Source organism: Chroicocephalus ridibundus, chromosome 9 (genome assembly GCF_963924245.1).
Source record: "Chroicocephalus ridibundus chromosome 9, bChrRid1.1, whole genome shotgun sequence".
NCBI classification, from domain to species: Eukaryota; Metazoa; Chordata; class Aves; order Charadriiformes; family Laridae; genus Chroicocephalus; species Chroicocephalus ridibundus.
Window position 1 is genome coordinate 46875069 of NC_086292.1, and position 13346 is coordinate 46888414.

The 13346-nt window shown below is 45.8% G+C and overlaps 1 protein-coding gene and 1 long non-coding RNA gene across 2 annotated transcripts in view; both read left to right on the forward strand.

Annotated features, from left to right (window-relative positions):
• Positions 1-8152, forward strand: part of PLEKHO2 (pleckstrin homology domain containing O2) — a 30074-nt gene extending 21922 nt beyond the window's left edge. Inside the window, exon 6 of the mRNA XM_063346703.1 lies at positions 2531-8152. Within this exon, the coding sequence (XP_063202773.1) occupies positions 2531-3763 (1233 nt within the window). The 3' untranslated portion in view covers positions 3764-8152. The remainder of the gene's footprint in view (positions 1-2530) is intronic.
• Positions 8153-9941: 1789 nt separating this feature from the next.
• LOC134520609 (uncharacterized) lies at positions 9942-12640 on the forward strand. Its single transcript, XR_010072482.1, has 3 exons — positions 9942-11564; positions 11949-12186; positions 12275-12640. It is a non-coding gene; the product is annotated as an uncharacterized LOC134520609 (long non-coding RNA).
• Positions 12641-13346: the final 706 nt, after the last annotated feature.

Below are 13346 nucleotides of genomic sequence, written 5' to 3' on the forward strand. Positions count from 1 at the left end.
TACAGAGAGCCCAGAGAAAGCTGACAAGGGAAACAGCTTCCTCGGGGAAAGACGGTGACAGCACCTCTATAACAAACCTTCAGATTCCCATAGATCTGTAGCTGCCGCAACACATTATGATATATTTAGCTTTCTATAACTCACGAGCTGCTTCACCGTCTGGTGAGAGCCATTATAGTTTCACTTTAATCAGAAGAGACCGAAGCTCCTATATTTATTTTCTAAGAAGTGATGATTTGGTAGCCACAGTAGTCTAAAGGTAGAAGAACTGCACGGTTTGTGGGGAGAAGCTGTATTTTTTATTAAGCTAACTGGGAAAAGCAGACAAGCTTTCAAGCTTACAAGCCCTTCCTTAGCTCTGAACAGAATACATTATTCTTCCGGGCAGTTTTATGGACTAGCCCATCTACTCTTAGCTGATTTTCTGGATCTGTCACTTAGAAAGGAAAAAAAAAAAAAAAAAAACCACCACAAAATAAACCTGCAGTTCATTTCCGTGGGAGAGTTTGTTACTAATGTTTGATAGCAGGGATTTATGAAAAAGTTGCCACAGACAGACTGATATTTTAGCAGAGCATTAATCTCAACCAAGGAAGGTTTTTAAATCAAACTTCTTTCTTCAAACTTCCAAGACTCTGACTTAGGTGTCTGCACAGCGCTCAGATGACCCTCGTGCAGAAAATGAGATGCCCCAAGGCTTTTTACTTTGCATAGAAGTGGAGGAAGAGTGTCTCTCCTAGAGAAATGCATGGGAATGAATCATAGATTCCCATCCACTCCTCCAGAAAACCGCAGAGGAAAACATGACAAAAATCACAGCAGTAATGAAGTGTGGATTCTCTGTTGCCTAATATGGGTTCAGGAAGGTAGGAAGCCCTTCCCTAGGCACTAAAAAGATCTCCCTCCCCTACTCAGCTCACTAAATTCACAAAATACCTCTGAGGTTAATACCTGTACGACCTCTCACCTTCAGCCATATTTGAGGGAAATTATCATCGTCATTTTCCTCTTCTCTTACTGTTCTGTTAAACTGTCTTTATCTCAACCCATGAGGTTTTTTTTCTTTCCCCTCCTTTTCTCCCTCTTCTCCCAACCCTACTGGGGGTGTTGGGGAGTGAGCGAGCGGCTGCGTGGTCCTAGTTGCTGGCTGGGGTTAAACCACGACATGGTCTTACAAATTCAGAATGAGGGGAAAGGGAGTGGACAGAGCCTGCAGAAAGATGCGTATCACGGCTGCTGGCTGCACTATCACGAAGGAAATGGGATGAACGATGCTTTTCAGTGTCAAAGCAGACCAGGTAAGGCCAGGTCAGGGCCAAGCTGCCGGGATGCAGCTCGCCTCCATTTCTCTGATGGGCTGGAAAGGCAAAGAGAGACTTTAAACTCCCTGCACTGCAGGAGTCTGGCCTTGGCTGCAGCTACACCTTCGTGTGGTTTTGGGTTCCCTTGCACAGGAACCGTCACCGCATTTCTCCCTCGGGGGCAGAGCTTACACGCTGCAATGTCTTTGCTAAGTCCATCCTTTTTAGGAAACCCCCCCTACTAGAGTGATTTGCACACAGCTTGTGGTTTGAAGGAGGTTTAACCAGCTGCAGCTTGGTCCCGGTAAGAGAGGGTTGACATGAGGTTGGAGGAAGCAAGCAGAAGGCAACGGTATTACAATAGTATCCCTGGCCAAGTGGTCTGAAGATCAACTTATTTTATATGTTCAAGTGAAAATATGACAGTCCCAAAAGCAGAAGGCAGGCGTGCTTTGGGGTAAATGAAGGGGGTAGAGAGATCCAGCTACCACAGGATAAAGAGTTAAAATATGGCAGAGCTGACCACTTAGCACCGACAGGAAAACCAAGAAACAAGGTTATTGGGGAACAGGCTTTGAGACCTTCTTCTCAAAGGAAGTAGTAAAATAAGTTCTGTGCTTTTGTCCTAATTCTTGACTGCTTATGGTTATTGGCTTTGATATTCTCATGCAAGTTGCTGCACTATTGGGCAGAAAATAACTCAGCAGGAAAACGCTCGTGACTTTCACAGAACGCGTTGGTCTGGGGGAAAAGTGGGGCTACGCAGGGGGGATGGAAGTGCTTCGCTCTATGCGTTCAAGATTTCCTGCAATGTACGTGATTTGACCCGACTTTCTTCTTTGTTGGGTGAAAGGTTTGGTATTTGTGATTATCATAGCTCATTAAATTTTAGTATAGCGGACCACATTGGGTTTCACTTATTAGATTAACGCTGGTAGAGCTGTGTGCTGCTGTTAGAGGGTAGCACAGCGTGATGCTGCATGGAAGAAGCACAAGCTTCATAGACTGCTCTTGAGCTATAAAAAAGCTGCTCTTAAGAGCACCGGTTTTGTTATCGGTCAGATTCTTCATGCAGTTTCAACAGATGTAAGTGTAAACGGGGTGGATGTGTGAAGCAGCAACCCCTTGCTTGCTGTGCTGGTTGTGAAGGTCTTGCACTTGAAGTTGAAGGATGGAGCACAGGACTGAAAATGGGAGAGATATTGAAAAAGTTCTCTCTTGTCTTTCAGGCTGCCAAGTCTACATCAGATGGTATCCTGCGACTAGATCTGGATATAGTAGACAATGGACCACCAAACTTTGATTCCCCTATCAGCGAAAGTGACAATGCACCACCTCAGAAAGAAACTCCAAAGCCACCTATGCCACCTACAAAACCCACTGGTACAAAAGAAAACCAAGATGCAGAGAACAATGTTCCTGACCAGGAACATAAAATCCCTCTGTCTCCTCCGATGCCTCCAGATAAGAAGCTTAAGGAAGGCATCGCATCAAAGGACAATGTAAATGCCAAGGAAGAGGACTCTGTAAGCCCAGAGGAGAATGTGGAAGGAACCCAAGCACCAAGTGAGGAGAACAGAGAGAACCTCATTGAGGTCAGCAACAAGGGCACAGCAAAAGCTCCAATTCCTCTTCCTAAGAGCGTGCCAGACAAGCTAAAAGTTGCTTGGGACCAGCCAGTCTCTGAGCCTAAAACCACAGAAGACTTGAAATCATCAGGAGATAGTAGCAAAGACAACCTTGCTGAGATTGCTGCTGCAGATGTTACAAGGCCTCCTGTACCTCCTAAGGTTCTGTCAGAAAAAATGCTGGCCACAATGAACTCCAGCCATGGTGACCTGGAAGCTGGGGTTTCGGAAGACCTGGAGTCTGGCAGCTCCAAGCCCCCGGTGAACGGGATCTCAGCCAGCGAGGTAGCAGAGTCCCCAGCAGTTGAAACTGAAGAAGGAAATGGGAGAACCTCTGCTGAGAAGGAACAGCAAACTTCAGCAGAAGAGACAGAGACTTCCTTAGCTACAGAAACAGGCCATGAGAGTGTCAATGCAACTATTGATAAGAAAGAGTCTGTAGAAAGCACTTCAGGTCTCAAACTTCGCAGTTCTTCTCTGGGAGACTTGCTGTCTGATTCCAAAAATACACAGAAAGTACATCCAAGCCAAGGTTTCCCCAAGGATTCCCATCACTGCTTAGCTAAAATGGAGGAGAAAGTTGCGAATGAAAGGGAAAAGGCAGAAAAACTTCTGCAGAAGGTTTTACGTGAAGGGTTGGAACAGGCCCAGGAGGGGAACGGACCCCCAGTGATGGCAGAGACATTGCTCAATGAGGCAGTAGAACAACTTCGGCAAGCTACGCAAGTTTTGCAAGAAATTAAAGGTCTTGGAGAACTGAAAAGAGAAGCAACACAGAAACAGAAAGAAAAGCAAAAGGATCTGGTGACTCTTTATAGGAGAAGTGCTCCCTGACATCCTCTTCAAAGCGACTTCTTTCTCAAAATCAAAGCTAAACATTTGCCGTTTATGATTTGTACCATTGCTAGGCCAGTGTTTAAAAGGTGGTGTTTTGCTGTGCACACACCATGTTTATGGGACAGAATTGAGCTTTCAGTTATAGCATCTTTCTCTCTTTCTTCATGCTGTACGTACCAGTCTGGTTCTAATCCTTTTAGCACAGCAGAAGGTTACAGGACATTGTTTAAAAAATGTGAATGCTCTTTAAGGACTCTGTCCAAAGTCCTTTCAATGGATCAGGCCTTAAAAATTACTGGCAATCAAACCAAGCCAGATCTTTGAAAGGAGCAGAATGGCTATTCTAGCAAAAGCCCCTGTCTATCTGTATTTACAGACAAGCAGATACCAGATTACACTGGCACCTATCTGGTTTTCCCAGTTAAATCGTTTAGGGATAAATGCAGTCAGTGTTTGTTCACTTGCTGGCGAGGTTTCCCAGACCACCTGGCCCGGTGACATCTAGGAATGTAAAGATAAATGTTTGAATTTTCTCCAAAGACACACGTAAAACCACATCGCCAGTTAAAAAGTGACCTCACACAGAGGCACAGAACTGGCCCACTCCTGACTACAAGTAGTGTCCTCAGACCTGAAGGTACTCATCTGAGTCTGGCTCTGCAGAGCTTTAGGTGTGCTGAGCGCTGCATAAGTGAACGCAAGTCTCAATGCGTCATCGCCAGGCAAGTATTAATTATTCCCGTTTCATTAATAGGGAAATTGAGGCAAAGAGGTTACCCGCGGCCTTTGAAGGAGGCCATACTGAGGACTGTTGAATATTGAGGACTGTACCTATCTGGTAACTCTGAATCCCCTCATCATTGTTGGGTACAATTAGCCAGGTGTTTGGAGAACCTGGGTCCAGGAGATCCACGGGAGCTTCCTAGGAGCGCTGTCATTAAGCAGCTTTAAGGATGTGTGTTCCCTTAGCTGTAGGCTTGCTCTCTGTGTTGTCTTTGGATGTTAACTGACAGGAGCATGCGTCAGGCAGTGGGTCTGGATGAGATCCCTCTTCCTATTTACCAGGTCTCTGCCTGCTGTGTCCTCGCTAGCCTGAGAGCCATGGTTTGGCACAGACGTCTGTAATTGGAGTACATGGAGGGAAAGACATTTTGCACGCACAACTTTGGGGCTGGTCCCAGGGGCTTAGGTATACTAAAATAAAAATGCATCGCTCCAGAAGGGTCTGAGGAAGGCATCGCAGAAGGCTCTGGCACAATTCCCGCAGCTTCCCTGCCCACCTGCTGAAAGCAACCACAGTTCCCGTGGCCTTTGGTGATTACAGCTGTCATCAAATCATGCCTTTGCACTGCGGCTGTATAGCCCCGTACCTGAGCTGGGCCTCCTCCCCTCTTCTCAGTAGCTGCTCTGAGGATAATCATACGACAGCCCAAAGGGCTTCTCCTTTGCTTAAGCCAGACTCTGGAAGCACAGAAAAGGGCGATCTTCCCAGTCTGGTTTTAAGGAGTGACATGCTACCTAAGCTTTTTTCTCTTGTTTGTCAGCCCTGCACTCTTAGTTCTCCCATTTCTTTTTCTTCTGTTCTTTCTTTTATGATTTCCCAGGTTCCACAAGGCTGCAATGAGCTGCAAACATCCTCCCAGCCCAGTAAAGCTTCATCTGAGCTTCTTCTTAGGCTAGGCAGCAGGCGCTTCAGGTCTGAGCACAGAAATGTTGGCTTTGGGCTTCTAAATACCCTGTTTTTCACCAGCTGGAGCCAGTAAGACAGGTAGTGGCTGGAACTGATGCTTCTGCCTCTTTTGATAAAACCAGCCTTGGTTTCAGTGGTCTGTCCCCTTTTCAAGTCAGCCATAGACATCGTATGGGAATTCACTTGTTATTCTCTCATGTGGAAAGTTCTACACAGTCAAACACTCAGGACTCAGGTGCCAAAAAGCTTTGCTTTGAGACAAAAAGTTTCCTACGTCCTAAGCCCGCTCCCAGGCGTGCAGCCTGGAGCAAACTCTGGATTTGTGTCATTTGCTGCTGTAGATTCAATGTGAACCATGGGTCTTATTCGCCTTTCCAGACATACTTAGGACAAGGGCTAATAACACAGACAACATTCAGTGCCTATCTGCTATCTAAATGTATTTTTCTGCATGTGCACTTTTGTTTACCGAACACTGTGTGGTATGAATGTGAGCTGTCAGAACCTGATGTGCACTGGAAGTCGGGGGACATCAGCTTCAGAGAGCAGGCAGGCTTTTGTAAGATGCAGTTCTATAACGAGAGATAAATTAGATGGGGGAGAAAAAAACAGTTCACACTAACAGGAATATACACAAACCAGGGCAAACTCTGGGTACAGGTTCATATCCCAAAGCTGAAGCCAGTCCTAAACTTCAGGATGGGCAAATCAAAGCCTGGAACTGAAAACCCAGGAGAATGGAAACAGCTCGTGGGAGAGCTCAGTCCCCTAATTTATATACGAATGCTTTTGCTCTCGCAGGTGTTTTCTTGTGGTGGTGTGTTCTGTGGATACCCATCTGGCAAAGCGCTGATGAAAATACCCAGACATCCCGATCTGTTACAGCCAAACCTACAGGATGTGCTTATATTTACTGTATATTTTTATGTTATACTGAATATTCTCCTGGATAAATGTCTGACATTTTACTGAATGCCCATCAGTGGGAATCTTAACAGATGAAAACCCCTGTATCTGTTAAGAAACGGGCAAGTTAAATCATTTTACAAGCTACAGCTAATTACTGTATTTGCTGTACTAACAGAATTTACTAGGTTTGTATTATGTCTTGTAAATAGGTATAACTTAAGTGGAATCTCCATAGCATCCGGTAATTCTACTGCTGAAAACGCTGTGTTAGAGACTCTTTGGTTTTAACTATTTTTTCTAATAGGGTTAGCAGTTTCATCCTAAAAATGTCTAGCCCAGCCGCAAGTCTGATTCACCTGGACTTTACAGGAAACGTGTTCCTTCTGCAGTTTTCTTCCCACTCGTTCTTCTCATTCCGGTCACGAGCCAGGCCCTGCCTAGGGCTGGAGAGTGGGTTCTCCTGCAACTGTTTTCTAAGGTGTTTTTACATGCTTCGCTGGAACTGGCAGCGCTGGTCAGAGTCAGAGACAGGATCCTGGTCTGCTCTGACCTCATATGTCAACTTCCATCTTCAGCGTACATCCTGCCACCATGCACTTTTTTTAAAAATATCCCTTTAAACTCACATTTAAACTTACACCTAATTTCTGGCTGCACTAAGGCTGGTTTTTGTGCCTGAAAACCCTCTGGGCATGGAGCGCTGGGATGTGAGTCTGTGTTTTGGGCTGTGCCACCAGGTTACATGTCCGTGACAGGAAGGAAGTGAGTTTGCAAGCAAGCAAATGTGGATGACTATCTGAAAAGCAGCTGCTGCAGCCCATGGAAAGGCAGCACTTTGTCTCCTGCTTGTAAAGAGCTTTGAGATTTGGCAATAAAACCCCCTTTGAAATATCAGCTGTTTAAGAGCCATTTGTCCTAAATAGCAGGAAAGAGGAGCCACCAGGAGCAGTCCGTTGAGGCGTTGCTGTGGAGGAGGGCGCGTTGCACAGGCTGTGGTCAGGCTGGGCTGAGCGAGATGCTGTGCTAACCACAAGCCCAGAGGAAGAAGCGCTGGGGGCTGCGGCTGGCACAGAGCCGGACCTCCTGCTGTACACACTGCAGTTCCAGAGTCATCCCTCTCTGCCAGCTTGGCTGCCCTGGCCAGAAAGCACGGCCGAGGCCAGGATCTGCTCCTGCTCCTTCCGGAAAGCAGTGGGAAGCATCCTCACTGCTGGAGACCTCACCAAGTACAGGCTCCAGCAGTGCAGTCTGGGCTGCCCTTAACATCTTCGCGCTGACTCTCTGGTGTCTACAAAATGTTGAGCTTGCTCGGCAGCCGTCCCCTCGGTGGTGAGCAAGACCAGAGCCTTGTTCCTCTGCCCAGATGCCAGTAAACTACAGGAAAATAAGAAGCTGGTATCATAGTGACTGCTTCCTTTCTGCGAAAATTGGGTAGAAGCTGGTCAGTAGGTTCAAAAGTTATGAGGAAGCAGGGAAAGGAGCGTAAGTATACATGCCATCCTATTGCACAAGCTTGGCTTCATTTGGGTAAGAAAATGTGCTTAGCAAACCCTCTAACCCCTTGCTGGGAAAGGGGCTGTTCCTCAAAGGAATCTCCAAGAGAGAGGGTTGATTTCTACAGATATACTGTAGAGGAAGGCAGTCTCTTCCTCTCGTGCTAAGAAAACAGACAACGCATCATATTTTGGCCTTAAATTTTTGTTGGTAAGGAAGGGAAGTGTCTAGCACTAAGTGAAATATGATTAAAAAAACCATAAATGCCAACATACGTCGTATTGGCACATGAAGCATCTGCCTGACTGCTTTTAATTCAATGGACAGTCATGGATTACAGGTTTGAAGAGACAGTGTTGTTGTGTAATCCGAAATAGAAAATGCAGGTCCTAGGTTTTCATCCAGTGATCCCGCAGAATGCAGTAACTTGCAACCCAAAAAGAGCAGGAAGAGCTCTTCCAGTCCCAGGATGCCAAAGGATTTACTACAGCATTGGCTCGTCTACTCTGATGACAAATTATTCTTGCTATTAAAAAATAAGTGTTTTATCTTAAATATGAGTCATCAACAGCGAAGCTCTCCAAGATTTCCCCTTTCCAGCTTAAGAGTTAGAAAATTTGCAGGCACAGAAGATATCCACTGTGTTTAGAGAATGGAGATCCCCGTTTTGTTATGCTATGCAAGTTTACATACTTCAGAAAGCCAGTGCTTAATTTATTCCAGGAAACTTAGTCTCTGTGTTCTTCTAGCACCTTACCTCATGGCTAAGCAACCCACAATATTCCTGTGACAACCACCAATGCGATGTCACAAAGCATTAACGATTTCATTCTCGGCAGCAATCCTGCTGTCTGAGCCCCGTGCGAGGTACTTTAAGCCATGTATTTTCCATCCCTTCCTGGGTATCGGAGACCCAGCCCCACCAGCTTCACTTCAGAGAGCAGCTGGAGGTTTAGCCCTTGCATCTCCTGCTGTGCAGCCTTAGTCCCTTCTGCCTCGGCTAGCCCGGCTTGGCAGTTCAGAGCTTGTAAAACACAATATATGAGGAAACAGTGAAGCGATCCTACCTTAGTGCATCTTTACTAGAGATGATACGTAAAGCACATGTATTCATGTCTATAGGAAAAAGAAGAAAACTTCGGTGAATATTGCAAAATCCCACTTGTAAGAAGTTATTACAGGAGGCATGGCTGTCAACAGCTTATCACATCCACTGGGTAAAGGGAAAAAAAAACAAAGTTGGCTTAATTTGCATCAAAGAAGATTGAAGACTTCTATTTAGAAAAGTCTTCCAGGCCCAGGGTGAATGTATTCTAGAATGGGATCCGCAGTGGGATCTCCATCACTGGGATTTCTTAAGAGCAGCTATGCGGGGAAGGTGGGTATATCTCACCCTCTTCTGCACAGAAAGGTGGGTGAAACTGTTGCCCAAGGTCCTTCCCAGCCATATGGTTTGCGCAGGACACGGGCAGAAGCCTCAGCAGCCAGACTCAGGGGCTAATAAAGCCCACAGGCTACTCAGGCTTTTACCCCCATTTTCCCTCTGGCTGAGGAGCTGTGGGATGCTGAACGCACTGTCCTAGAAATCCCCCGCAGACCCAGCTCACACCTCCTCAGCCTGGCCTGCTCTCCCCAGCTTTCTTTTCTGCTCCAGACTTCAGTTCTCCTTTCTCCCCACTTTCCCATCTCATGCCCCTCCTCTGCCAGAACAACCGATTCCTGGAAAGCTCGGTGCTATGTTGATAGAAGCTGTCCATAAGTTTTGTTGTCCTGCTGCCAAGAAAACCTCCTTACCCCTCACCCCCATCGGATTCACGAGCCAGTTTCTACATCCCCATGGGGGATAAATTTACGCTTTGGAATGTGGGCATTTCTCAAAGTCAGGAAATGAATTTTAAAATTATTTGCTCAAAATAAATGAATGAATGGAATCAAAATGCTGGGAACCCAAGCTAGAACTACTTTCTTTTTTTTTTTGACTAACAACACTATTGGAAATTTTTTTATAGCATCTTCCAATAGATGGAAACTTCAAGATGTTTTGTGGCCATGAATGAATTCCACCTCGTAGTGCATCCGGGAGAGACAGTGGAGCTTCTCCCCCTGCAGAATGAAGGCAAAGGCCCAGAGCATTGAAGAGCTGGGCTCCAAACCCATTCTTCTGCAGCAGATAGATACTTTTATTTTTAATTGATGCAGTAGTGACATTTTGCAGGAAACATTAGATGACCTGAACGTTAGATAACCAAATGAAGTGCTCCTAAAAAGAACAAACCAAAAAAAAAGCCGATTCTGAGAATTTGTACTTTGAAGACTATTCTAACCCTCAGTGGGGATAGGAATGGACCTCCAAATCCTGCTTTCTTTCAAGGCCAGGTTGGATGGGGCTTTGAGTAACCTGGTCTCGTGGGAGGTGTCCCTGCCCATGGGAGGGGGTTGGAACTAGATGGGCTTTAAGGTCCCTTCCAGTCCAAACCATTCTAGGATTCTATGCGGGATATGACAGTTAAAGAACTATTGTTGCTACCCCGTAAGTGGATAAGACGTACTGTGCAAATACTACAGATAGCTGTTAAATCTACCATATTGTTCATTTAAAATGAGAATGAAGAACTTGGAGTATTTTTGAGATGTTCCGGGGGGAAAGACAAAGCCACCTGGAGCAGAGGCTGCAAGAGCTTGTACTGGAGAAGAGGTAAGAGGTAGGAAGAGGGCAAGAGGTGGGGAGGCAATGCTAAGTTCTGTCTCCCATGCTTGGTTAAGGATGTGACATACACGCAACGCAAACGGATCCAAACTCTCCTTCCCTCAGAACTACACAGCAGTGTCACACCCAGAAATGAGGATATTTGAAAGCTGGTTACTGGCTTTCCCTTACCCCTTATTGAAACATTTAATTCCCTCTTGGTCCCTAAATATTTTCAGATGCTCGGCGAAGTTTTTAACTATATTAATATTTTTCCCTCCCACCCCAAAAAACTCAAGTAGTTTTGGAGGAAATTTATTTTTTCCTTCCGGAGAAGCCTACTTTGCACAGAAAGAAATGCTTCTTAAAGGAGAAATGCTAATCAGTTTTAGATGCAAGTTATCTAGCACACCACCACACACTGGGGTATTTATCACTGAAATTGATAAAACATTAGAAGATCTCCAGAAGCCCAACATGACTAACCCAGCATCAAGCCAGCATGACTAACTGGGCTAGAATCTGTGCAAACAAAACTGCAAGTTCCTCTGCTATTTCATTTGTAACAAGAAGTCAGTTTTGAAATACTGGCAAAATACTCTGGGTTTGTTTAGACCACATCACCATGACAGCAAAGCGCTGCCCAGCTCTTCGTGTATTGTACGCCTTCGCAAGAAACAGTGGTGAAGGGGAAATGAAGCTCAAAAGAAAAAAAAACATGGCCAGATGTCATATGGGAGATCACAGGAGATACAGATTTGAGCGTACGTTCTCCAGTGACAGTCCCCAGCATGTAGATAACCTTCCCGTCCAAGCAACCGAGCCTCTGATCAGCTCTTTCTCTGGAGCAACGCTGAATTTTCAACAGCACGGGTTGAATTTCCTCAGCGAGGCAAATAAATTCCACTTGTTTTCAACTGCCAAGAACTAATGAACTTCTGAAAGGTCGTCAGTTCAAACAATAGTATGTATTCGAATGACAGGATTGCTCTCAGCCGCACTTCTGCCTTTCTGTCCAGGTGGGTTCAAAACCACCCACCTCCAACGGTGGAATCAGGGCCTCATGGGAATTGCTGGCAAGAAATTTCCCAGCAAAACATTTTCAGGGCAAAACAGCAACCCCAACCTGTTAACAGGGGCCTACAGATTTGGCAAAGTGTCTTGGTTTAAAAAAATGTACAAAAAAAGCTTTGAAAAGTTGACATTTCAAAAGGGGAGAGTTTTGCTCTGCAGCATGAAAACACAATTTCAACATTTTAGTTAATTTACAGTGTTTTAGGTAATTGACCCTAAGAGTTTTTATAAGTATGAAATTACATATTTTGATGGAGCTCATGTGATTGCTTCCTGTCTGCTTACAGAGGTGTTCAAAAAATCTAATTTTTTTTCCTTGCTCTCAATAGGGGAAGAGAACTCAAACCCTTGGGAAGGCTGAGAAGATGGGAAAGCTCTTTCAGTCCGTCTCTAGACAGAGAGAACAGGATTCCTCTGCGTTTCAGTCCTCAAAATGGGGCACAGGGATCCAGCCTGGCTCCGCTGTGCCTGTTCCCTCCAAGAAGCATCATTTCATCCCCAGATGATCCAGTCACACCACAGGCTGTGGTCCATTTGTTTTGGCTCAAGACAACAATAGCTGCACAGGTACAAGGTTCAGGTTTTTTTTAATTGCGTCTGTTATTGCCCAGTGAGAAAATGCCAATTTCTCAAGACAATCACATTAAACTTACAGATGTCAAAAGAAGCAGTGCCTAGAACTTCTTTAAGGAGCCTGGTGTCATTCCTGTAAGAAGTTTGTGTTCAAGAGTGTCATGTTCTTCTGGTAAGTAGCTCGTTTGGAATTAAAGTATTTTCAGCGCTAAACACAAGAGATGTAAATTCGGGGGTTTGCAGCCACAGCCACCATTCCTATGGAACAGAAAGAGCACAGGCTGCTCTCTACAGCTCTGCACGCTCCTGCTCCGCTCGTTGTGACAGAGGCAGAGGACAACCTCCACAGCAGCCCTGTCCCACTTAGACATTGCCCCCGTGGACTACGAGACATGTCAGCAGAACAGAAGGAATTCTTCGGCCTCCAAATCTGGACCCTTGGAGGACCCCTCGCATTCACCACGGTGAGTAACAGCAAATTGAAACGCAGCCACTGCCTACCCCGGTTTCCTGGCATTTAGCAGGCACTTGGGACGGCTGATTATCACCAGTCTTGTACTACCCAGAGCTCCCGCATCCTGCAACGGACTTTTTTAGGGAAGAACATGGTATCTGCATGCGATCCCATTAATACCATGGGAACAGCATCTCGGTTTGAAGATGTAATGTCCACACACTGGTTCTGCACAATTGCATTGATGAGGGCAGCCAGCCCTTTGGGGTTTGACCCCAATTTCTGGATGCAGCAATCACTAGCAAACAACAGAGGCCAACAGTTTAATATTTCCTTTTTTTTGAGCGGCTAGGTGCTCCACTGAGTTACTGTGGCTGTAACTGAGCTGTGTTACAAGCCATCTCCAACAAGAAGGCACTGGAGCAGGAGGTAATTGAGGGTTGGCTCCCGGAGGGAATTTTCCCTTAAAAGGATAAGTACATTGTCATGATGCAACCAGCTTGCTTCCACTGCCCGCAGAGCTTTTTGCAAAGGCGGCTGCCAGAGCTGGGGGCGGTGGCGAGTATTAACAGCAGACAGCAAGGAGCAGCAGGGCAGTGGCTGCTCCTTAAATGCTACAGGAACTCTGGCCTCTCTCGGCCATGCTCTCCCGTGAAGGGCAGAATGACATGCAGGCAGTCCCAGAAGGTCACTTCAGTGC